This window comes from Colletotrichum tamarilloi (assembly GCF_030869305.1).
Source record: "Colletotrichum tamarilloi strain Tom-12 chromosome Unknown Scaffold_22.1, whole genome shotgun sequence".
Taxonomy (NCBI): domain Eukaryota; kingdom Fungi; phylum Ascomycota; class Sordariomycetes; order Glomerellales; family Glomerellaceae; genus Colletotrichum; species Colletotrichum tamarilloi.
Window position 1 is genome coordinate 306,369 of NW_026849405.1, and position 24,493 is coordinate 330,861.

Genomic DNA, 24,493 nt, shown 5'->3' on the forward strand with positions numbered 1-24,493 from the left:
ACTTCACGGCTCTGACTCCACATCCGGCGGGAACGTTCCAAACAGCGCCATGAGATGCTGCGTCTCGCCGCGGGACAACTTCTTACCCTCTTCGACTCCCTTGGCCATCATACGGAAGTCTACCGCAAATCGTCAGCTTTTTTCACACCAAGATGACACTCATCACGAGGTTCGGCCTCGGGACGCTGGGCCTTCCGAGTACTTACAGTCCATGTAGTATCCTGAATTAGGTCCCTTGTTATTAGCCTACCTTGCCACGATGGTATTCACGAAGGATTTCGATGAAAGAAGTACGTACCTGGGGTAGACGTCATGAAGAACTCTGCGGGGTGCGTCTCGGACGGGTTGGAAAACGTGTGGATCGCCCTCGGCGGCACGACCATCAACTGGCCCACCTCGGCATCCACGTTCCCCTCGGGCGTCGAAAACCGGATCGTTCCTATTGCCAATAACACAATCGAAACGTCAACGAAATAAACCCTCTCCATTCAGTCTAAACATGAACAGTAATTCGATTCAACTACATCAGTGGGGGGAAAAACCCCCCAACGCCGTTGTGATTTAGTAAAAGAACTCACCCTTGGTCACAAAAAAGCACTCGTCGTGGAACCGGTGCCAGTGCATCGGCGGCCCGGACGTCGCCGGCGGCAGCTCGAGCGTCATACACCCGACGCGGTTATCCGTGTTGGTCCCGTCCTCGAAGATGTAAATCGTCATGGGGCCCAGCTTCAGGCACTCGCTGTTCTCCTTTGTGTAGAGCTTCACCGGTACGGGTCCGCGGAGAGGCATCTTGTAATTTTGAAGGCCGCGTTGCGACAATTTTTGTTGTCTAGTACTTTTGTTGGTGGTATGTCGGAGGTGGTAAGGTGCCTCCCTTTTCTTTGGATGTTGATGAAGTTGCCCTTTGAAATTGGAAATATTGCGAGAACCGGACTACGTGAGAAGGACGTGGTGTAAAATGACCTCACTGACCTATCGAGTATCAATCCGTGACATTCATCTGATGATACTAACAATCTCCCCAAATGGACGTCCGGCGCACCATAGAGGAGGGGGAAGGAGGTTGAGGAGGTTTAGCAGTAAGCTTAGGTAAGACTACCAAACTAACCTACTTACCTATCGGATCTGCCGTGTCTTTCTATGGATGGACATCCGAACTAGTCGGTTGAGGCGTCTTCCTTTGTACATTAGTCTCGAAACTCACCCGGAAAAAGCAATAAGGAAGCAAGCAGACAGACGCAGTTGGTTGCACTATACGTTAAGAGAGGCAAGTGGGTGACAAAATCGCTTGCTGCTCTATCAGTACCCTCCCTAACTGCTATCCTATTATTTCTATTCCTATGCTTCTTTCGAAGAGTATTCTCTAATGAATATATCAAAGGTCATAACAAAAGTAGAAGTAATAAAAGAATAAGAATAGTAGGCATGATAAGCATGCAAGTAGGCGTTATAATCTTGTTGACTAGCATCCTATTTTGTCACCCGCTTGAGAGGGCCTGTCGGATTGAGTCCGTGTCCTCCCACGAGCCGTCGACCCGTTTCTCAGCTTGAGGTGTGTTTGGGTTTAGCAACATGTGCAAGTGTCTCACCGGTCTTTGATGACGCCAATAATGGTCGCAAATGAGGGGGGCGCCTTCAAGTATAACCTCTCCAGCTTGTGAAATTGTCCTCGATGCAGCCCTGATTATCAGACATTGATTCGTGTGCGGTGTTCGTAAATGCAGTGTCACAATGCAGGCGACAATCATCACAATCGTAAAGTAAGCCAAAATATTGTGTTCCCGAAATACAACGCCTGTAACTCAATTCGCCGAGGGCCTTGGGCCGTCTGCTATGCTATAACATTTCGTCATGATCAAGATATCATGTTGCGGACATGATATAAAATTCCCAAGAAGCCCCTCCTTGTACAGTCAAGGCCAGTGCCGACTGTCGATAATACGCCATCCCAAATGCTTTGAAGCTGGATTATTTCTCAATTCGCTTTCCCCTGCCATCCATCAACTCCAATGAGGCGGATGGTTGATAATGGTCTTGATGCACCTAAAAGTGACTCCAGATCTCCATGCAGTAGTAATTCGCTTTTTTCATCGTTCTTCGTATCCTGGTGGGAAACGCCGCAAAAACATCCCAAAATTGAAGGAAATAATAGTAATAGAGATTCGTATCGTGTCCCGAGATGCGTGGGCTCTAACTCGCATGCGTGTAATGTGGGTATCGTAAATGCCTAATAGCAGATGCCTCGCTCGTAATCAAGTCGTGACATAGTTGTTGCCTTTGTAAATAAACGTTTCGTTGCCTTCGCGGCCAGATGTTTACAGGCGCCGTTAACGAAATATCGAAACAAACTTTCGTGTTTCGTGGTGTGTGTTGCCGAGAATTAATCCTCGCGTGCGACCTGGAAGCCGACAGAGTACCGGAAGTGCTGGGAGTCCCAGCGGACGGGAATCATGGTGAGGAGGTTGACAAAGGAAGTGCCGTCTTTCCTGAAATTGAGAACGTCGGTCTGGAATTCGTCGTTTGCCTCGACTGCCTTACGCATGCTCTTGACGGTTTCCTTGGGGATATGCTTCCTGGCAGATTTCTTGCTGACCTTTCCGCCGGGCGCCTGAAGGAAGCGACAGTTCTTGCCAAGAATCTCGCTGTTCTTGTAACCGGTAAGAATGCTGAAGTGTTCGGAGGCGTAGACAATCGGGCAGTCGGGCTGTTCGAGGTCACAAAGAAGTAGAGCAACAGAACAGTCAATTGCGCCAAGTTCAACCTTGGGGTTGGGCCTTCCAGCGACGCGGAGCTGATAATTGTTAATTACCTCAACATCCATCGCCGACTTGGGTACTTACGAGAATGCTCATCATGTCGAATCCGCTGGGGCAGTAAAGTCCAGGGTACATGACGGGATCGGCAGCGGCTTGCGGTTGTCGCCAAGCACCACGCTTTCCACGCACAGCTTGCTCAGTCTCCTCGGAGAATTGGTACTAGAAGGGATGTCAGTACCGGAGCCAGCAAGCCTGAGTTGAGAGTCCCAAACGTACCTGGAGCGCGCAGGATTCCCACGGATTCATGGTTGTCGACATTTGGTTTTGTGCCCGAAATGATAGAATGCGTTCCGTCTTTTGCGGTTGAAGATAGGAGGCCGGGTATTGAAACTCTTGCATCGACATTGTGAAGGTTGGCTGAGCCTGAAGGCTGAATGTGATTATAAAGCGACGATGTGACGGGTGACTGGGAAGCAGCGGGATGTGTGACCGGGGGGGTTGGCCGGTACGAGCAGCGAGAGAGAGCAGGGTTGGCGGTGGGTGATATTGTACAGAGTAAGGCGGTTAGGCACTTTGCATTATGCGTATGTCTGGATGTGCTGGCAAGGAAGTCGATCGGGGACTATGAGGATTATTGCTTGAGAGCTGCTATAGCAAGTGTAAATCGTTGGTTGACAGAGTCAGGGAAAAAGTGACAGGTCGTTGTGGAAGGATGTAAGGTCATCAAGCCAAGATATCGAAAGGACGGTACGATGTTCGCTGAAAGGTGCGTTGGGTGGTGCAACAGACGTTATTAGGCAAACGTACAAAGTACACTTTGGGCAAAATTGATGGCAGAACGGTAGGGGCTGGTTGGAGATACCGTTGTCCACCAGCAAGCGGAGCGATCGTTGATGTTGCAGGACTGATCGCGAGTCGATGCGTGGAACACGGTGATCGGGAGCAGCAGTGTGGAGAGGGGGGTGGGTTTAGACCTGGAACGGCCTCCCGCAAAGTTAAGGGTCTGGGTCTCTTTGATGTCTTCGGCGTCTGCTTGCTTCCTCAGGTGGTGAGCTTGGTGAGGTAAGCTCAGCAAGGAGGAGTCTTTGAGCTTTGGGAGAGCAGAATGAACGGTCCTTGCTCCGACTTGTTCGTAACAGAGCGAGCGTTACCATCCAATCCTGGCGAGCCATTTGATCGTCAGATGGACCATTACATCAACGGAAGATGGCGGAAGGACCAACGACCGCTGCCAACAGGTCGGGCCCATGTCCTCGGTTCGTACTGCGTAGAGCTCCCACGTCTACGCTCGCCAGGGGGGTGCTCGCTTGACGAGGTGCAGAATATTGTACAGACAGAGTAGGTATGCGCTAAATGGGGAACCATCTTCGCGCGGGGTGAGGAATGATGGCGACGAGCGTCACCTCGTCATGTTTGGACGGCAGCGGTAGTGCGGCGGGGTTCGTACCAAGAGCCTAACAGCCGGCAGTGCCATTCTCCGTAGACTTGGGACGTGGGGAGGCGTCCCTGATGTTAAGCCGTTGTCAACGCAAGCTCTCAGGCTGGTTCGGGTCGCTATCTCTGATCGATGGCATTGCTGCTTCCGGCCAAGTGCCGCTCGTTGAGGACCATCGGTGACGAACTGGGTGGGCGCCCAGGGCGATGGCCGATGGACGTGTGTGTGGGAGCCAGGGTGATGAGTCGGAGCGGAATCCGATGCTCAGATTTGCGTTTGGCCCAGCGATCACAGCGATCGCCGCAACGGGTTTCCCATAATCTCGATTCCACCAGCATGGGCCCCTGCACCCATTTCGATCCCGCCTGGATGAGCTTTTTGCTCACTTGTGGCATGTTTTGCCCATGCTTTCCTTGTTGCGTACACCTTGGTGGTGTGGCAGGCCGGCCACCAGCATCGGAATCGGGCTTTTTCTTTGCTGGAGAAACGTTGCTCAGAATCCCCTGGTCGCCATCGAATTCTGACATGGGCTTTGGGGTGACAGGTCTCAAACATTGGCATCGAGATGTGGTTGTGGTTCCGTTCCCTCGTCATCCGCCTGGGAACGACCAAGTTCAATGAATCGCTTGCTCCTCTACACCACACAAAGCGCACGACGTCTCAGGCCCCGTACAAGACACTACAGGGCAGAATTGCGCTCGGCTGGCTGGTGCGATGAGGTAGACTGGATTTGGCCCTTTGCATCCATGTCTGTTGCTGCCCTGAAAGAATCGAACGCAGGTTGACAAGGGCGCCGTCTGAGTCTGTGCCCGGCCAAGCAGCGCGCATCGAGATCTCTCACTTTTTTGCCTGTCGAATTCATCCCCCAATCTCCGTATTCCGGGAACTTGCCCGCAGCCTGTGGTTGGCCATTGAGAATTTGAGAGAGCAATCTGTCTCGCTACGCAGAACGAGCCCAGGCCAGATCTTTGAATGCCCCTTGATCGATCTAGCAGAAGGAATCGGCCGAGAGACAGGGGTGCGACGGGAGACAATGGCGAGAGCGAAAAAGGTGATTCCGGTCGTTCCACGAGCACACAACGGATCCGGATCATGGCGGAATGTTTGCAACGCGAGAGTCGGGTGAGTTGTGTCCTCTGGCATCTTGCACGCATTGGAGTTTTGCGGGCATCGGTCGACCCGACGATGCCCTCAATCCCAAGCACTAACTACCGATCGAGATTTCCCAGTTGAGCAGGCAGGCGGGTATTAGTTGGGTCCCGGATTGAAAGGTGTCTCTCGATCCGAGTCGACGTGCCCTCCGGATGATTCCCCACTACCGAGCTGAGCATGAGCCAAGCTGCATGTTCAATTCATCGGTGAGAGCCTGACGGCGGGGCAGCACATGCACCTAGTGTATCCATAGGGAGTGTATCCCGTGAGTCCGTAGATGTTTGCTGTGCCTCAGTTGACAGTTCGACGTTGGGTAACGACCATCTCGATTGCACTCCTCGCCTGGCTGGAGCTCGTCGGGAATGCCGCTTGACTCTCGACTCTGAGGCTCAACTGGGACAATCAAGCTCGAGCCTTGGTCTCGCTTCGTCTCGAATGCAAATACTCTGTTGCGAGTGTCGCTCAATCGCAGACCAGAACGAAGACGCGATGATGCCAACGTGTGAACCGATCCGGCGGCAGAATGGGGTTCCAGAACTCTGGGGTTTGGCGGCAATCGGGAAAGTTGTGTGGCATCGTCGCTTGCGGTTGAGGATCGCGGCGATGGAAAGTTTGTAGCGCCAGCTGCTGCCAGTTGTGGTTTCCAAGCGCCGACTCTGTTGACTTGGGGCAGGTTCTCGCTTACACTTCCACTGCTCTTTCCTTTTTGGCAATGATACAACTTGACGTTACCTTTACGCCTTCCGCCTTCCGAGTCAATTAATTCTTCGCTCTTGCCCAACCAATCCCGAAACTGTGATAGGGTGATCATGCCTTTTCTGAGTCCAATTAGCGAGAAATTCTCCCAGATGCAATGTCTCAACCAGACGTCCTGCTGCCGGTAGTTGAACAGACTCCGCTCTTCCAGATTGGCTACATCCAGGATTAGACATTACGAAGTGTCTGTCGCCATTTGCCAAGGATCGTGAACCGACCCTTCCAGCAGCTCTGCCTTGATGTGATGAGATATCGTTTGGTCAATTGTCGTAGATACCATCTGACTAACATCGCCATGTGAGCAGTGGCTTTTGGATGCTTTAGACAGTCAAGCTCGTACCACACATAGATACACGTAATCCCCAGACTTCAAATGTACTGAAAGACCGAATAAACATACGGATAATTACACACGAAGACTTGAGAGTTGGCAGCATCAAAGGCCGCTGCATCAGATTTAACAAACAAGAGCAATGGAAGATGGTTCGTTTCGCCTCCCATGCCTTGTAATGACTGTCCATGCCTAATCAATAAGTAATGATTATATTGTCTTATTCCATAGATATAGCTAGAGCTTTTTGCCAGACAGCTTGGCTGGTAGAGTATACAGAATTTGAAGATATCCCCATTGCCTCCTCAAAAAGCAAAGTCCTCAAATGCCACATCCTCGCCTTCCAACCACCCATTCAAGACCTTGAGCATCTCCAGCCCGGTACACAAAAAGTACCTCCTCTTGCTACCACCATCCTTCACATCGCTAGCCCTGATCCTCCTCCTCTCTACAACAGCCCCAAACCCTTCAAACTCCCGCATCATCGCCTCCTCCGCCTCTCCAACCTCACCCGTCACAAACACCCTCAACACACCAGCCAACCCAGGAATCCTCCCAACAACATCCCTCACCAGCTTCACGTCCTCTCCCTTGACAGTCCACAACACCTTCATCCTCACCCCAGCTTCCAAAACACCACCAGCCTGCGCAATCAAAGGCGTGATCCCAACACCACCAGCAACAAACACCTCTTCAACATCATCACCGCCGCCATCACCCTTCTCCCCCTTCCCCCTACCCATCCTGAACGCCTCTTCTCCGCCAAACCCAAGCACAGGAACCTCCAACGGAACCCTCAAATTCCACCTCCACAACATATTCGTGACCGGACCATTCTTCCTCGCCGTAATCTCAAATTCCTTCCCTCCCTTATCTCCCGGCGGACTCGAAACCGTAAAAGTCCTCACGTAATCATCATTCAGGCTCTGCGGCTCGTCGTCGCGCATATGACTCCACCCGACGTCCAGCTCCTCCGCGAAGTCAAACGTGACGTACTGGCCCGCCTCCCACTGCGCCGCGGGCTCCAGGCCAAAGACGAACCGCGCAATCGTCGGCGTGATGATCTCGCGGCGCAGCAGCGTGGCCGTTCTGGTGCTTTCCGTAGACGAACTCAGGATATGCTGCTGCTCGGAGAAGAGCGGTCTCACGGGTGGGTTATACGGCGACGGCTCGAGAGGGGTGCCGGAGAAGGGTAGGCCGGACTGCACAAAGACCGCGGCCGACACGGTGATTTTGACGGCGAGTTTCGTGCGTGGTAGGTAGGCTGCCGCGTCTTGTCCAACGAGTATCGATGCCGATCCCGTGAGCTTTGCCCACCTCCAAGTGTTAGCCTCATAATCTTCCAAGTTCCAGGTGAGGCCGGGAAGAAATTGAGTAATACTCACGTAAAGGACGTCTGACGTCTCAAAGTCTGGTATCGCGATCCCGACCAAGGGGTTCAGTTTAAGGTTCCCCAGCGTCTGATATAACCGATTGCCGGAAACTATAAGATGATTAGCCTTCTCGTCATAACCATCGATCCGGATGCAAATGACTTAGAAAGGGGGTTGCCGTAAAACTCACATTCAGGATACATAATCTCCACGCCACCCTCATCGTTCCTCGCAACCCTGACAAACCCCCTCGACCCTCCCCTATGGTTCGTATCCATACTGCTGCCACTGCCACCATCGTCCCCTCCCTCCTCGTGTCCGCTCGTGAGGAAAAGCATATCCGCCCCGCGCACGACCTTCACAGCCTCCTCAGACAGCGGCAACTCCCGCTCCACTCTGCCCTTGACGAGCGACGCCCGCGGGATGACGTCCTTTTTGTTGAGGTACTTGGGGCAGTTTCCCAGACTCTCTTCGACGTGCACCGCGATTTGTACTTCCGAGGAGAAAGAAGAGCTCCGGTCCTCAGCGGCAGCAATGCCATCCGAGGGAACCGTAACCGCCCCGGCTACCATCCTCCCTCCGAACTTTACGCGATCCCGCGTCGTGAGGTCGATGGCCAGTCCGGAGACGAGTTTCCCTCCACCCGGACCCCTCCCAGGCTGAATTACCTCTTGCAAATGCTGCTGCTGCTGATGGTCCTCGTCTACCTCCCTTTCGACCCCCCAAAGTGCCTTGAACACCGGATCATCAACAACGTCAACCACGCTCCTGAGGCCAAGCACGTCCTCCGCAATCGGCCTCGCCACGTTGCCCGCCTCCCCGCCCCATAGCGTCGTCCACGGCCGGCGTTCAGCGTCGAGGGTGCCGAGGGCCAGGAGCGGGGCGGCGGCGATGCGGTTGCCGTAGGAGGGCGGGAGGCCCGCGGCTGTGGGGTTCGCTCTGTGGCGGGGGATTTTGAGTTGCTCGTGGAGGGCGAGTTCGCCTTGGTGGAAGGGTATTGTTCTGCCTGGCATGATGCCGTTGGTGTCTTGTAGTTGTGAGTGGAAGAACAGGTTTGAGCTTGTGAGGAGTTGTGATGAGAGGAGGGTTGTCAGGAGGAGGGTGTGGTTCATATGAGATGTGTATTGAGGGTGTAAGTTCGCAGGTGATCACGCTGTTTGCATTGAATTGTGAGAAGTTTGAGAAAGGTATAGTAATATCACATCGTTAGAAATCATCACCAACACCACAAGATTAATTGTAAGCGCATCTGTATGAGCCCTAGAGGATGAAATTGACATCTCCGGGTGACAAATCAGCACCGAAGGGCGCATGTCGTGATCAGCGAAGGCGGGATTCCAAAGCTGACGGCCTGACGTAGGTTGGCAGCTGGTGAAGACAGTTACTTGGCACTGTCAGACTCTGCCAGGGGTCATCACGACGGGGAAGCGGGGCCAAAACTTTAATCGCCTGCATGGCGTTGCGAGCTTACCAGGGGCCCTGGCGCCGCGGGGGACGTTAGTGAATACAGTGTCAAGTATGAAGAACATGACAAAGGCAGACGAAACCACAGAAAGTGTGAACATCGGATTGTCATCAACAGACTTTGGTATTCTTGAGTTTCTAAAAGTACATTTGGATTTTTGGCGGTTTCCTCTCTCTAGCGGCTCTTGGAGCACTTCTGTAGCCAGTAGACCATGAATTCCTAGTAGTACATGGACGAACGGAGAATGAAGCGAAAAGTTTCGGGGGTATCGAAAGGATGGTCGTAAAAAGAAGGAAGAGCAGCCTCAACCTCAGCCTCGACACTTTTGTGTTCTCCGAGTAGGAAGAAAGTGTGAGAGGGCTGGGCGAGGACGAAGAGGAAATGACGAGAAAGGCCTTTCGTGGAATGTGCGCTTGTTCCCAGCGCAAAAGTAGACACCCCTTTTGAATCATAAAGACATTATGAAAAAAAGAAATTGCGGGATGTAGCCGCATAACCCTATAAGCGCACGCGATCTATGAGCCTCAGAAAGGAGCACGGTACCCCTAGTACCGCGGATCCCTCTGAGATTCTACATCGTTGTTGTAGCCGTATCCCGGGCCGCGAGGGCTCGGTCGCTGGCTCTGTGAGGTGCCAGGACGGTTGAAGTAGTCGTCCTGTGGCCGGGGAGGCACGGGCGCCGTCATGTTCCGCGTGGGAGCATTCGGCGGGCCTCGGGGCGGAACCGGGCCAGTCGCGCTCCGTTGCGGGTTGAACGGCTGGTACGCTTGGTACGGGGTGTTGTTGAGCGGACCGGGGCCACGGGGCATGGGTGCAGGAGCGCGGCCCGAGTATGCTGAGGGCGCGGGGCTAGCCCGTCCATTCGACTGGCTCGAGTAGTCGTCGTAGGTGCCTCTAGGCGCCGGCGTGCCACGCTCACTCTGGTAAGTGTTTTGTCTTTGCGATCTGAAGCTTTCTACCGATCGGCCAGTGTTGGATCTCACAGGCGGAGGGAAGGGTGGCATCGTGTCGGGAGAGTATGTGGAAGGGCTCTCCGAGAAACCGTCACGGAGAGAACTCTGTGAGTTGGTTTGCACGTGAGAGATTTGAGGCCGGAAGCTCCTTTGCGAGTTGGAAGTGCCAGGGCGCTGAGGAGGGTAGTTGTTCAAGTCCATGGGTGGCAGAGAAGGAGCCGGAGAGCCTGAGCGCTGGTATCCAAAGTCGGCAGCGCCGCCAACAAGAGGTGCGCGCGACGAGTAGCTGGCCGTGGAAGTGGTGGTGCCCATTCTCGAGGGCAGGGGGCGTTTCTGGTCCATGGAGTTGAGCTCGATGCTGCCGGGGGTCCCGGGACGAGACTCATAGGCGGGCAGTGTCGCGAAGGTGTCGTTGCGGCCAAACATGGGCATCTCGGCCAATTTGTCTGGGTCTCCGACATTGGGTAGAGTCGGCAGAGTGGCCTGTCGCTCTAGGGGCATCTTTTCACCATTCTTCTTGGCCGCCTTCATTTCTGCCTTTCTCTTGCTTTCCTCCTGTCTCGCTAACGCCTTGTTGACCTTGACTGTAACGATCTTCATGAGGGCCTTGGTGACCTTGCGCTCGCAGTAGCCCGAGAGACCTCCATCGGCCTTGGGGATCCAGTGGAAGAGGAAGAAGACGTAGAAGAGGACAGCCATGATGAGGTAGAGAGCGGAGAAGACCCAAATGAGTAGGGTGAAGACCATACCCGACAGGATGAGAGCCTGCTGGTAATCCTCCGTGGCAAGCGTCTTAATCTTATCAAAGAAACCCAGCAGAGAGCCCTCGACGGAGACTTCGTGAACAGCAAGCTTGGCGTCGTAGACAGACTTGAGAGTCAATGCGTTGACGACCTGACGAGGTCCCGAACAGACCAGTACACGAATCCAGGCTACATAAGATTAGTAACGGCCCCGATGGGAAAGTAGGATTGGCTTACATTGAAAGCTGAAGTAGGTGAACAGAGCAATGTACTCGGCTCCCTTCTTACTCTTGGTAAGTTCGGCAAAGACCAAGAAACGCTTCCAACCCTGGCCCTTTCCGAATCGGATACTCTCGAGGCGAACGGCAATGGTGTCGAGGTAGCATTCAGCTACGTTTCCTCGCTTCATAACGCGGTGCGCCCGGAAATGCTCAAAGGCGAGATTGACAAAGGAGGCGATGATGGAAATGGAGAAGATCCACTTTGAGATCTTGAAGTCGATGGCGGGGTCGATTTCGGAGGACCAGCGGTCGAAAGCCAGGAGGTTGATGGCAGTGAACATATCGACGCCGTAGACGGCGAGGGAGATGATCAACATGAGCCACAGGTAAAAGTACGCGAACGGAGTGAGGCATCCTCGTGACTTGAAGTCGTTGAGGTTCTAGACAGGTTAGCACCAGAAGAATGTTGTACCGTATGAGGTTCTACATACAATATAGTCCCATTTCTGCTCGGCACGTTGGTCAATGACCTTTTTGCGATGAGTGAGGCAACCCATCTTGGGTAGTGGGCGGCGAATTGTCGAGTGTGACGAATGTCAAAGTTGTATTGATGAATCCCGACACAGTCGAGTCGGAAAAGAGAAGAAGAAGGGTGATGGTCGCCGAGGGACCAAACGTCGTGTGAATGAGTGTGTGATAACGCAACCCGGACCTGCCGCAAACACAAGTCGTTACTCGCCCGCGAAGTAATCGACAGTGTTTCTCTTGGTGATGACCAGGAGAGAAAGATCGATACTTGAGACGGGACGAAGCCGAAGGAGTAGAGGAAGAAGATTCGGTTGTTGAACGAGAGGGAGAACGGAATGTGGGTCCCAGGGTAGGAGGAAAGGGCTGAATGTGCGACGCAAGAGTTCGGACCGCGCGATTGTCAAGCTGGCATGGTCGAGCGACCGGGCGTTTGAGGGTGGATCAAGACTTGGTGAAGATTCGTGGCGACGTGACGACAGCGAGCAAAAGCCAAGTCGGCTGGTCGACCGTAGTGGGAATTGACAGACCCGGGGAATGGGGGTAAAGTACGGAGTAGTCAGTACTGTTGTCAAGCAAGCACTTGAAGTTAGGCGGTGACGGTTTTCTGGTTGTGGGAGAATATCCGCGTTTGATCGGCCGCCGTGGGCTGCAAGGCTGAGTCTCAGGATGTCGAAATGGGCGAAGAGAGTTACAGTGCGCAATGCGAGTGATTGAGTGATTGAGTGAGTGAGTGAGTGAGTGAGTGAGTGAGTATTGTGTGTATTCAAAGTACGAGTCTAGAAGGAGCGGACGTCGTGGATAATTCGCACGATCGGAATGTCTCGGTCGAAGACGTCGAGTCTTACTCTTGAGGCCATGGAAGTGCTTCGTGAAGCTCGAAGGAGGAATGTGTGTGGCGTGGTCAAGACGCAGAAGGTAAGCGTTGAAGCGTGTGACCCTTGAGTGAGGGAGAGTCTCTGAGAGGAGTGAGAGGGGAGTGGAGGCCTTCAAGAGTGATCTGCGAGAGGGGGGGGTCTGATAGTCTGACTAGGGTCTAGACACCGGGTCAGTGCCAAAAGGGAAGGAAAGGGGGGCCTTTTGGGTAAGATGATCCAATAATTGATGATTGCCGCTGATGGTTGCAGAGTCGCGGACGCGCAGACATGGGCAATGGAAGGGGAGACGAAGACAGGCGGTTTCGAGCATGCGTCCACCGTCCGAGGGGTCTTGCCCAAAGTGCCCAGAGACTGGGAGGAGGAGAGGCTTGTGGAGCAATAGCGAACGGAAGCGCGGCCTTTAACGCAGGTACCATGTCGCAAGGTCGACCGATTTGGTTTAGTGCATCAACAGAGCGTTTGAGGTCCCATTTCCCGTGACCTTCTAGGGAGTTGATTGGCTCAACTCAATTATAGCCCTTGATAAGTGCCCCACAACTTTCCACAGTCTCTCACAGTCTCTCACAGTGTACAACGGTACGTACTGTCTCCGTCGGTCTTCTTCCTCCTCCTCTCCTCCTCTCCTGCAGTCCTCCTCCTGTCTCTCCGCCACCTGTGCCTTGCCGTGCCTCCTCAGCCTCTCATGTTGTGCATCCTCTCCTGCGTTCAACCCATGGAAGAACTCGTCCCGCACCAAGCCTGCCAGTTGCTCTGTTCGAGACAGGCACTGGTTCGAGATTGACCATGGCGGCATGGCCACATAGTTCGCGGCCTCATCATTACAGCCGCGGCTCGGACGCGCCCGCTTCACCCATCCAACCATCGACCCAAGTACTGCGCCTCTCGAAGCAGCGGGAAGCCGCCTGGAATGCTGTTTCTTTCTCACTGACTTGTGGTCGCATTGTTTCGACCGTCCTGAACGAAGCTTGAAGGAATCGTGGACTTGTCGCTAACCACTCCCGCAAACTGCAACGTTAGCTTTCCAATACACTAGGTAGAGCCGCGCCGATGCGGTGGAGATGAGGCCGGCCACGAGGCCTCTTCTCGGTCCTAACCGATGTGGCTTGCAAGTGCAATACAACTGACTCTGTTAGACCCAACACTCGGGCATTCGACAAATGGCAAACAATTATCTCAGAACCAAAGCTATACTCATAACGACGCCGGCTGTTCACAGTCGTCGCAGCCAGAATGGATACTCAGCCTTTCAACACGGCCATCCCGTCTCAACTCTGCTCAGCTTTGCCCGGAGCAGTCTCGCTGAAACGCCGTGCCCTGGCCCATACAACGGTATGCATGACGGCGAGCTCGCGGATGCACGACCCCGGGGTTGCCTCTGTTGCTTCTTCTACCTCCTACATGGCCAGTGCGCCCTCTTTCGCATTAATTGTTCCTCCATTTATGTCATTCGACGGTTCGGCCGAACGCAGGGTGGATGGCAAGCAGTATCGTCGAAACGAAGAGTGACGCCGCGTCTGTGGAGTATTCGTACAGTGCCACACTGCGACGAGTGCCTCCTTACAGCTCCCTCCCACAGCATAGCCTGAACATCGCAAGGGACCAATGGTCCTACAGACCATCAGCACCGCTGCACCAGCCTCCGGAAACAACTCCAAGGGATGCGTCGACAAACGCTCCCGGATCAGACGGCAGGTCTTGGCCAACACGACCCAAAAAAGGGCTCAGTCAAATTTGATCGCCTCCCACATTCGGAAGACGCAGCATTTCGCTTCTCCACGACCAATTTGCTCGGCGGGGTGGACGCTGGTAGGTGCTGCATGCACGTGGATTACCCCGGCCATTCGGCTATCTTTATCGTCATTCTAATTTGAATGCGACAGGCCGACAAAGAAATGACGGTGGGTTCAAAAGTCGTGCGACCAGCCTACGCCAGGAATTCAATGGCTGTAGGTATGGGTAAACGCTCTGTGTCACCAGAGCATGCGGCTTCGGTGCGAACGACTAACATTGTTTTCTTGCATATGCCTCCTCCCGTTTGGCCAAGCCTGCTGCTTTGTTTGCCTTGGCAAACGATTGTACAGACGTTTCGACCGACGGGATGCAGGACGTTTATTATGAATATTCCGTGATATTTGTCTGTTGAGCATTGCTCTTGTGCTGGAATTGAGTTTTCAATTTTCAGCAACGTACACCATTGTGAGGTTGATTCTAAGGATGTCTTAAACATCAACGCTCATCACAATTGCCTGTCAAGTGGTGTACTCTATGACCCTTTCCGGAATGCCAAGGCGGCAACCGTTGAGTCAAAGACTACAATAGCCATAGGGCTATTCTTTGTTTCGACCGTGACCATGGTCCCTTCTAGTTGACGCTGCCTGGTGAGCAAACGACGATGCTGTGCTAGGAGGACCTACAAAGAAGACAGCATCACCTTTTTTCAGAAATATCAAGAGTTCGCCATGACCCCAACATCTACAAGCCCATCGAGTGACAGGTCCCAATTTGATACCCCCCAAAAGGTCCAACATGTCAACATCAACAGCCGAAAAGGCGGACCCAGACCACCCGCAGCCGCCATTCCAGCTCATCAAGAGAGTCGAGAAGAACATCTGGATCACCCGGCGGAATGCCCAGCACGCGGGCTACGCCGACGGCGAAGAGTTCATCGCGCGCAAAGTGGACGACTTTGACGAGTACTACGACGCCGGCAAGTACTCGATGAGCTTCACGACCAAGAAGCAGCGCCAGGTCAAGGGCCTCATGGACCTCCTCTACACGCACAACATGGGCCGCACCGTCTCCCACATCCTCAACCACGAGAACATCATCTCCCTCGCGGGGTACCTCCGTCAGCAGCCCCTAGATCCGCGCGCGGAGAAGCAGGCTACGGAGGACTATTTGGTCTGGGATATCTGCGACGCCGGCACGCTCGAGATCCTCTTTGCGGACCACCGGCACGCTGAGCACGAGCCGGGGTGCTTCCTGCCCGAGTCGCTCTGCTGGCACGTCCTTACTTCTGTGGTGCGTACGCTTGTTTGGCTGCATGATGGGTACCGGCAAGAGGTGGACTGGGTGACCGGTGAGAAGTCGTGGGCGGCGACTGATACGGAGTGGATGCCCATCCTGCACCGCGGCATTGATGCGCAGTCCATCTTTTTTCAGCATTCGCGGGGCAAAGAGACGTACGGCGTGTGCAAGCTGGGCAAGTTTGGCCGGGCTTTCGTGTCGGGGGTTCCGGCGCGGCGGGAGGGGGCGCTGGAGAGGGAAGAGCCGCTTCCGCATAGCGTTGGGTTTCCTGTTTCGCCCAAGACGGGGCATATGCGTCTTACGGAGATGATTGAGCAGTGGAAGGAGTATAAGGATACGGGGAGGAGGGTGAGCTATCCCGGAGCAACTTCGTACAGACACACAGCAGCTCGACTAACATCACGCCCACAGAGCAAACGCCTCTACACGCTCAGCGACGAGCACTGGGCCCTCGGCGCCGTCCTCTTCCGCATGATGACCGGCCGGCCCCTCCCCAGCCTGGACGGGTGCCAGACGTGCCAGTGCATCCACATCCGGCGGTGCGCAAAGATGCTCTGCATCTACGACGACGAGACGCACAAGGGCAGCCGCGGGTGCCTGCACGAGAACTTCCCGGGGTGTCAGTGCGTTGTGCCGTCCGGGTCGGCGCCGAATGCACGTGCGGGGCCCGGTCCGGCGTGTGGTGGGGCCGCTGCGGATGTTCATCTTGACGAGGTGCTGCACCGGTCCGGGTACTCGCAGTACTTGAAGGTTGCGGTGCGGACGTTGTTGGAGTATGATCTCGAGACGCCGGCTGTGCAGACGAGGGGGTTGCTGGAGGAGATGGAGAGGTTGTATAAGGAGTGGAGGTGCGATACGGAGGAGGGGAGGGAGTATGTTGATGTGCTGGATGATCTTAGGTACCGGTTCATGGTGTTGAATAAGATGTCTGGTGAGATCAAGGACTAGTGGTAGCAGTGTCTTATGGGTGTTTGGTGTTAGGTTGGTATCAAGCATATCGGGGAGAGTATGCTTCTATGTATGTCACGGGTCGCAGCGCATGAATGAGTAAGAGCTTCTCAAGCTAGTTGACCAAGGCAGTTCGCACTTGTCTCTCGTAGTTCATCCAATTTATCCATGAAATCACACGACACAAGCACGTTGAGCTGTCTAAGTACCTTAGCTGCAGTAGATTCCGAGCACTAACAGGAAACAAATTCCCTGCGTGACAGACCAAGGTACCTACGGTAGGTACGTACCCTTCGGACGTTTGACAGGGAGCCCCACCTTCCGCCAGGTGCTGCCCAAATTTTACTTGGCGCGCGACCTCGAATGGAAGCTCCGAGTGCCACAGCCTGCCCGCCAGCTTCCAGGTTGTCCACCACCACAACCTGGCAGTCGTGTGGACCTCTATCTTTGCCCGAGCCTCAACCACCACCCGATCATCCCCAATCCCTCATCCTTCCAGACGCATCTTGCCCTGGCTTCGAAGGTTCGACATCGATCACGTTCAGCAGTCGTGACGATACACAACACGCATTCACCAAACCGGAATCCAAACGAAGCAACCCGCATTGAACCATACACCTCTCCTCCCGAACACCGGAACCGCGACATCTACAAACCTCACCACACCTCAACATCCCAAACTCCTCAACACCCTCACCAACAGCCATCTCCCCCCTCGACAACCAAAACCACAACAGAAAACAAACAAACATGTCCCTAAACCAACCAACGCCCCTCCTCCTAACAAAACGCCTAACCTCCTTCCTCGCCTCAAACCTAAACGCAAACCTCCACACGGCACTCCTCGCGACCCCCTCAGGCCGCCTCCTCGCCCACGCCTCCCCGCAGCCCGTCTCCCTCCTCCGCACCCAGTCCACCGTCGCATCCTCCCTCTTCGCCCTCCACGCCTCCGCGACGCCCGACATCCCCGACGCGCTCCCCTCCTCGTCCTCCACGCCGCCGTCGTCGTCTGGCGCTGCTGCAGCAAACACGGAAGATGCAGGATACCACGCGGGAGGAGCAGCAGGAGGAAAACCCCTCACGATAACAGTCCAACTCGCCGCCGGGGTCGTCGTCATCCGGAGACTAAAGTGCGGGCTACTCTTCGTCTGCATCGGTCCCCTCGCCGAGACCATCGAAGCCCAGCAAGCGTCTTCCTCTACCGACCAACACTCTCACTCGCACCACTCTTCCCACGCGAACGCAGGCGCAAACGGCGGCGCGGGCACAGGCACGCCATTCCAGATCCCCGCGTCCCCCTCGGAAGCAGATAGCATCCTCAGCCTCGGCGCCCAGACGACCACCTCCCTCGCCAGCGTCGGGAGCGTGAATACCGCCGGCGTCGTGGTGTTGCGGCGGCATGCCGAGGAGCTGGCGCGGTGGTTGGACGATAAGCTTGGGAGTTTGCGGGTTCCCGAGGAGGGTGTGGGTGTGGAATAAGCTGGTGTCATCGCATTCTCTTTCTCTCATGGATAGGGAACCACGGGGAAGCTGTACGAGTAGAGAGATGGGACCTGGGACAGAGTGGCATGGATTTCGCATTGACTTATCAAAAAGGGGACGAAAGGGGGCTTTGGGAAGCATTACAGGCGTACACGGGCGTTTCGGGGAAGATACCACCGGCCGAGAATTATCCCTTCATCTTCGTAATCACTCTGGCGTGTACAATATCTTGCTCATTAAGGATTTCTATTCCATTTGCAAGTAGCCTGTGTGCTATTGTGAGTGCTTGTGTGTGTGTGTGGTGCCGAGCTCGGCCTCTATGGATATACTAATTTGCTCCTTGCTCCTTGTCCATAACCTCCCAAGATTCGTTCGCCTTGATACCCCCCCCCCCCCTTTCTCGCCGGTATTTTGTTCACACGCAAACTGTCCTATCCCAACGCCCAAGAAATGCAGACTGCGCCAATTCCACCCTTCCGAAGACACGCCTCAAGAAATCACTCGATGCTCATTCGCATCAGACCGTCGTTGGTATCAACCATGCCCTGGAATCCAACGCGTCCTTTGTTCCCGTTCACTACCCGGCCGTTGGCGTTGGCGCCGCTACCGGGCGTGCCGCCTCCAAGGCTTCCCGACTCGCTCGGCGCGCCACTGCCGCCCCTATCGCCGCTGTTGCTGCCGGGCCGTGACCCCCAGGGCGCCACGTCGCGTTGCATGGGGCTCTGCATGATGGGCGAGTTGTGCACGCTCATGCCTGGGCTTACTGCCCGGCGCTTGAGGCTGACGGGATCGTAGTCGTCCTCCCGCCTGCGCTTGCTGTTGATCCGCCGTGTGATTTCCGCTGCGCTGGGTGCCGGTTGCGGGCCCTGAGCGAGAAGAGGAGTATCTCCCTTTTGAGACTCCCCGCTGCTTGCGGCCATAGCAAAACCAGCCGTAGGGCCGAGTGACGGGGAGTCCATGCAAATGTCTTCGCTCATTCCTGAAGATGAGCCGCGAGGGAGTCCTCCGTTAGGCGGGGGCGGCGTTGTGCGAGCACCGCCGATACTGCTAGACTCGGAGAAGGTATCCCAGAACTTGGTGCCCTTTGAATTCTTCAAGGCTTGTTGCTTAAAGCTGCCCGAGAGATTGAGGGCCGAGTCGGTGATCATGCTTTCCGGTATGTCGTCGAGGGATTGGTCTTGGTTCCCTAGGTTGGGCGACGAGTGGGTAGTAGCGGGAGGGACGGTCTGTTGACGAGGTGCTCCGAGATCGACGTCACTCTCTCGCACTTGACGGACGACTTCGGCCTCTCTTTGGGTTTCCGTCTCGACTGGCGCACCTTCCTCGAATAAAGCCGCCCTGATACGAGCAAAGTTCTTCGTCTTGGGTAGCAGGTTTCTACGCTGCGTAACCACCCGTCGCATGACTGTAGGGCGCTGCCCATCACGACTGGGAGTCGAGAGTAGACCGTCGATATTATCACCTCGCTCTTCCTCGCTCCCAGAGATATGTAACTGGTTGGCCTGCCAGCTAATGCTCTCCCTACGTGAATGTGCCGACATGTCTTTGGGCACGTTGTTTGGCGGCGACTTTGAGACACCGGCATTTGTGCTGGGACTGAATCCTAGACCCAGTGGCAGTTTGTGTTTCTTTTTTGGCTGTTTCCTTTGCCGCTGCCTATGCTGGAAGCTCATCAGACTGTTCATTGCCGGAGAGCCTCCCCAGGGTGCCATCATGGGATGTGTGCCCAAGGGCGCGGCGGTCTTGTTGGCTTGCGGTGTACCAATGTACGGCTCGTCCATATCCTCATCCATGAGATCATCGTCGTCGGAGTCGGAAGAGGAATCTGACCCAATCTGATTCGCGCTGCCCAGGGAGCTCGACACCGTCATGCGCTCGTGGTTGCCCATCATGGACCACAACGAGTTGGTGGTTTGCTCGGCCTGTCCGTAGTCGTTGCTCCTGCGTCCCGGGATATTCATGCCCCTTCCTCCGATCGTAGGCGAGGAGTCGGGTGAGGACTCGGCGAGTGTTGAATGGTGCAGGCTGGTGGCAGCGCGTGAGAAGTCGAGGCCACGAGAGCGACGAGGGAGAATATTTGTCGGACTCGCATAGATCTGCGAGTGGTCGAGCTTCGGTGATAGCGGCGCGGGCTTCGTAAATGCGGTGGACGAGTTGGCTGCAGGGGAGGCAGGGTCGCGGTTCGCGGGCATCTGCAGCGAGAGACCACGGAGGGGGAATTCGGTTCGGTGAGGGGTTACGGGTGTGGTGGCCGTGTCTCTGATGTGGTTATCGTCCTTGGATGCCTGGCGACCATCCGCAATGTGCGGTGAAGGAGTGAGCTTGGAAGGAGTTCCTCCTCCATCAGACATGGAGCGCGTCTTGGACAAGGGCGAGCGGCCCAGGCGTTGTGGAGTATTGAGGGCGTTTACGGGGACGTCGGCGTCCTTATCGTCGTCCACGATGGCAGACTCAAAGTCCATGTCCCTTAGATCCATGGTTCTGTCCATGGCGGGAGGCAGTGAGGTTCAAAACTGTCGAGGTAGTCGCGAGAGCCAGATTCACGGAGCGATCTGGGATTTATTGTAAGTGACGCTTGATGTTCGGCAACGTTAAGTGGGTAGTGGACCAGGTGGTTTGGGTCTAGTCGTCGTTTGGGGGCTGGTTCTGGCGGGGATCGCGATTAAGGCTTTGGCGATGTCATTGAGATATTGGTTGTAACATGCGGAGTTGCAAATGGCATTGTTGAATGTCGCAAGACCATTTGAAGCGCTCTTTGTACCTTATGTTTGATGTCGACGGAAAGGAGGCTGGTGAAATAGTGATAGCTCAAGCAGCCACCTCTCAAGGTTGTTGTAGATGGATGGGTCGAGGTTGAATTGGAGTTTGGTTGACGAGCGAGCGCAGCGGGTAGGCGGGCAGTGCAGTTGGCAGGCGGGCAGACGTTGGAGAGGTCAAAGTACCTGCCGTCCATGCTCTGACTACATACTTAGCAATGTACCTTGCCTTAAAGTACCTCACTGTAGGATAACCTTTCCGGTTGGATGCGGCCAGGCTTGCCAGGGTTGGAAAGTGAAGACGCAGTAGGCGCCATGAACAGCGAACCGTGTTGAGCCGTCTGAGGCTCATTTGCAGGCTTCCCCTTGCGGGGAAATCAGAGGTATCAACGCACCCAAATTTGCTGCTGCGGGTACTTTGCAGTTTCAAAGTACCTAAGCACTGCCCATTTGTTTCGTCGATCCACAACGGCATTTCCATTTCCATTTTCATTCCCATTCTCATTCACTCACATTCCCGTCACTCACTCACTCACTCACTCACTCAAATAGGTGTTCTCTGGCTCCCGCCTGCACTTCCCCACACTAGCCCCGAACCGAAACGTCGTGGGAGACGAAAGCTTAAAATAGCAGAGACCTTTGGCCACTGCTCACTTCTGTCAGCCTTAGGTTCCGTTGGCTTTCTGATCGTTGAGTGTTTGATGGGTGATGAGCTGATTGTATCTGATCGCACTTCGGTGCCTCCGGCCAAGGTGGAATCCAGGGCCATGTTTCAAGGGAGAGAACCATAACAACCTTTTTTTTGACGTCTGACTTCGACGTGAATGAAGCTCTTCACTGATTGTGCAACTTGTCAGAAAGGTGGCAGATTACACGCGGAATAATCAGCCGCTCAGCCCCTTCTGCCTCTACCTCTATCTCCTATGACTACTGCTATCACTTCCACTGCTAATCCTAGCTGGTCATTAAGTATACTCTGTGTATCACTTATGCGCTGACCGGCGGATCGTTCCATCACCCACTTGAGGCTAATCATCTGGCGAAGCTATCTCCATAGCATTCGCGATGTTGAGTCAATAGCCCGTCGCAGGATTAACCATCACTGTGGTCATGGCTGTCCTTCCTCGTCCATGCCCCCAATGTACTCAGCCGGCAGGTTAGCACGATCTCTGTCACTTGAGAAGCTATCTTGCTATCTGTATGATAGAGAAATCCACAAGTGTATTCGTCTGCCGTGCGCTTCGGGCAGATCCCGGGCTCCGTTATGATACGCCTACTGCGCCGCCACCTAACCCTCCCACCTACCTAAGGTAAATTCACAACACCTTACCGACCTTGAAGACTTGGCCATCAAAAGAAGGTTCTTCGACCCAAACCATCCCATGGTATTGATGGTGATAAGGCTGAGTTGAATGTTGGCTGGCGTGAGCCTTACTCTTTCTACAGGTATATATATGTACATGTACAAGGTGACAAAAGGCGAGCAGCAAAGTCTTCTCGGACACACGCAACAGCAACCACTTGACATATTTTACAACATGGCCGCGGCAGGTATGATTCTCGCCAACAGTCGTCGTCATCAGCAAAGCTTGCGACGAAATCGTCTTCCTCCTGAAGAGGTCCATGCCGAGTTCCAGGTGCCCGTATACCCATCCGATGAACAGAGCATCGCAAAAACATGTCAAGAAACACCTCTACAATCAGCCTGGGCGTGGTTGGCTCTACTTTTCGGTAGAATGAGAAAAGACGCATTATACCAAGGACCAGGCCTCGATCAAATCATGCCTACCGAGTTGCTCCTCGCCATCTCCGCTTATCTCACCATGGTCGACCGCGCAGTCCTATCTCTGACGAGCTTCAGAATGTGGACTATTTTCGGAGAGAACAACTTTCTACTGAGTCTACCGTCTCAAAAGAAACTCGAGCTGCTGACGTTGCTGGAGAGAGACGTCGATGAGCACAAAAACGGCAACGTCCTCTGCAGGCCCTGTCAGATCTTCCACCACCCTTACTTGTCGATATCCACCGCCTATCACAGCAGCACCGGCGCCAAGGGCAGCGGCTATAATCGTCCCTGTCTTCAGGAACCCGCAAACCCGCATCAGAGACTAGTTTCACCCTATCTCCACCGCACCCTTCACTTCAACGTCCTCAAGCACTTCCATGCTGATAAGCGTTCTAAAGTGAATCTGTATGGTCCTGATCAACTTTATCTAGTCGATTCCGTTGCATATTGCCACGAGAGCGTTAAGGCAACGGTTAAACAAATCATGACGGGCCGTATCTCGACACAAGGCGAATTGCTCGTAAAGACCGTCACAGACCTTTCCGCGACCAGAAATGACGTCCCTTACCTTTATCAAGTACTAGAACGGAACAACCTCATCAAATGTTGCGGGCATATGTACTGGGCAGCGAGGTATCCTTTCATATTTCAGCATAATATGCAGTATTATACCGACCCTGTCGACCTTGCGAGATACAGACGAGAATGGGAATCTGACGATCTGAAAAGGATACGAAATATCTGGCATCCGGATGAGGAGCCCCAGCATTCAATGGACAATAGGCGTATGCGTGCCTGTGCCTTTTGTTACACTAACTATACGTATGAATGGAGAGATGTGGATGGGAACCGAATCGTTCGACTCATCTCATATAAAAACCTCGGAAAGGGAGAGGATATGAACGATGTGAAGTGGGCATCGCATTTTAAATACAGGGCCTGTTCAAGGGAGGACATCATTCGATTGCACTGGTGGGAAGGGTTCGGCTCAATATATACTTGGGTAGGACCTGGCGAGAGCGAGATAAAGGCATAGGCGGGGAGAGACTGATCGTGGCTTCTCGTTATGATCACCAGAGAAGGGTGGTGGGAGGATGAAACCACGCAAGAGAAGCTTCGATAGAATCCTCGGACTTCTCATTGATACTGTTTATGAGTAGGGCTCTCAATATCCTCCAGACACATGCCCGCCAAAGAAAGCAAAGTGTGCGGTAGGGACGTTGCATCTCGAAGCTGAAATTGCATACATATCAGAATTATGGCGACGTAACTCTGTTCCTTTAAGTAATAGCACGCGCAGTTGGGATTTGCTTTTATCCGTCTAACACGAGTCTTTGTGATGTATTAATGACTACTACGGATGAAATCTTGAATCAGTAACGCTTGCGGAGGTCATACTGATGCGAGCATGGCTAATATCAAAAAGTCATTCAGACTGACAAAAGAGTTCACCCCCCCGGTGCTGGACTGGGGGCTACATCTCTTGGTGCTCATGCTGGGAAATATCTGGTGCTCAAGCTGGGATTCGAACTCGGGTATGCGCTGAGCCTGTCGTCGAGTAGGCTGGTTGGCGAATTGATTGTTGACCATAAACCACTCCACCACCCAGCCAGTTTGACCTGACCCGTCGACCTAGACGGGCGCCTGCTGGCTGGTGACAGAAATGGAAGCAGAGGGGTATATGAAGGCTTGTTGTGTGGTTATTCAGGGTGTGGATTCGGGCCCGGTGGAAACCTGGATGGTTCAGGGGGGAAGTCACTTTCAGGCTCTGAGGGAAAGTCCTCCATCGCGGGTCACGCACTACCTGCCTTACCATGTTAAGCAACACTTATCAAGAGATCAGATCTTGATCCTGCACCTCTTTTCATCTGCCTCAGAATACGACAGTAGGGTACTTGCCTTCACC

The 24,493-nt window shown here is 54.1% G+C and overlaps 10 protein-coding genes across 10 annotated transcripts; 3 read left to right on the top strand and 7 right to left on the bottom strand.

The window, feature by feature from the left end:
• Positions 1–3: 3 nt before the first annotated feature.
• Positions 4–789, bottom strand: CTAM01_07294 (uncharacterized protein; the record flags this gene model as incomplete). Its single annotated transcript, XM_060523317.1, has 4 exons — positions 4–119; positions 207–221; positions 299–439; positions 579–789. The coding sequence occupies 4 exons, from the start codon at positions 787–789 to the stop codon at positions 4–6; spliced, it is 483 nt and encodes a 160-aa protein (XP_060382055.1).
• A 1,591-nt stretch (positions 790–2,380) lies between these two features.
• Positions 2,381–3,161, bottom strand: CTAM01_07295 (vivid PAS protein VVD; the record flags this gene model as incomplete). Its single annotated transcript, XM_060523318.1, has 3 exons — positions 2,381–2,791; positions 2,841–2,975; positions 3,033–3,161. The coding sequence occupies 3 exons, from the start codon at positions 3,159–3,161 to the stop codon at positions 2,381–2,383; spliced, it is 675 nt and encodes a 224-aa protein (XP_060382056.1).
• A 1,149-nt stretch (positions 3,162–4,310) lies between these two features.
• Positions 4,311–4,718, bottom strand: CTAM01_07296 (uncharacterized protein; the record flags this gene model as incomplete). The annotated part of the gene is made up of 2 exons (XM_060523319.1): positions 4,311–4,535; positions 4,578–4,718. The coding sequence occupies 2 exons, from the start codon at positions 4,716–4,718 to the stop codon at positions 4,311–4,313; spliced, it is 366 nt and encodes a 121-aa protein (XP_060382057.1).
• Positions 4,719–6,735: 2,017 nt separating this feature from the next.
• CTAM01_07297 (oxidoreductase FAD-binding domain-containing protein) lies at positions 6,736–8,915 on the bottom strand (the record flags this gene model as incomplete). The annotated part of the gene is made up of 2 exons (XM_060523320.1): positions 6,736–7,913; positions 7,994–8,915. 2 exons carry the CDS (start codon positions 8,913–8,915, stop codon positions 6,736–6,738), a joined length of 2,100 nt encoding a protein of 699 aa, XP_060382058.1.
• Positions 8,916–9,813: 898 nt separating this feature from the next.
• CTAM01_07298 (uncharacterized protein) lies at positions 9,814–11,742 on the bottom strand (the record flags this gene model as incomplete). Its single annotated transcript, XM_060523321.1, has 3 exons — positions 9,814–11,153; positions 11,202–11,625; positions 11,677–11,742. The coding sequence occupies 3 exons, from the start codon at positions 11,740–11,742 to the stop codon at positions 9,814–9,816; spliced, it is 1,830 nt and encodes a 609-aa protein (XP_060382059.1).
• A 174-nt stretch (positions 11,743–11,916) lies between these two features.
• On the bottom strand, positions 11,917–13,450 carry CTAM01_07299 (uncharacterized protein; the record flags this gene model as incomplete). The annotated part of the gene is made up of 3 exons (XM_060523322.1): positions 11,917–12,359; positions 12,559–12,710; positions 13,173–13,450. 3 exons carry the CDS (start codon positions 13,448–13,450, stop codon positions 11,917–11,919), a joined length of 873 nt encoding a protein of 290 aa, XP_060382060.1.
• A 1,664-nt stretch (positions 13,451–15,114) lies between these two features.
• On the top strand, positions 15,115–16,563 carry CTAM01_07300 (uncharacterized protein; the record flags this gene model as incomplete). Its single annotated transcript, XM_060523323.1, has 2 exons — positions 15,115–15,963; positions 16,027–16,563. The coding sequence occupies 2 exons, from the start codon at positions 15,115–15,117 to the stop codon at positions 16,561–16,563; spliced, it is 1,386 nt and encodes a 461-aa protein (XP_060382061.1).
• A 750-nt stretch (positions 16,564–17,313) lies between these two features.
• CTAM01_07301 (uncharacterized protein) lies at positions 17,314–18,042 on the top strand (the record flags this gene model as incomplete). The annotated part of the gene is made up of 1 exon (XM_060523324.1): positions 17,314–18,042. The coding sequence occupies one exon, from the start codon at positions 17,314–17,316 to the stop codon at positions 18,040–18,042; it is 729 nt and encodes a 242-aa protein (XP_060382062.1).
• A 500-nt stretch (positions 18,043–18,542) lies between these two features.
• CTAM01_07302 (uncharacterized protein) lies at positions 18,543–20,534 on the bottom strand (the record flags this gene model as incomplete). The annotated part of the gene is made up of 1 exon (XM_060523325.1): positions 18,543–20,534. One exon carries the CDS (start codon positions 20,532–20,534, stop codon positions 18,543–18,545), a length of 1,992 nt encoding a protein of 663 aa, XP_060382063.1.
• Positions 20,535–22,339: 1,805 nt separating this feature from the next.
• Positions 22,340–23,343, top strand: CTAM01_07303 (uncharacterized protein; the record flags this gene model as incomplete). The annotated part of the gene is made up of 2 exons (XM_060523326.1): positions 22,340–23,164; positions 23,317–23,343. The coding sequence occupies 2 exons, from the start codon at positions 22,340–22,342 to the stop codon at positions 23,341–23,343; spliced, it is 852 nt and encodes a 283-aa protein (XP_060382064.1).
• Positions 23,344–24,493: the final 1,150 nt, after the last annotated feature.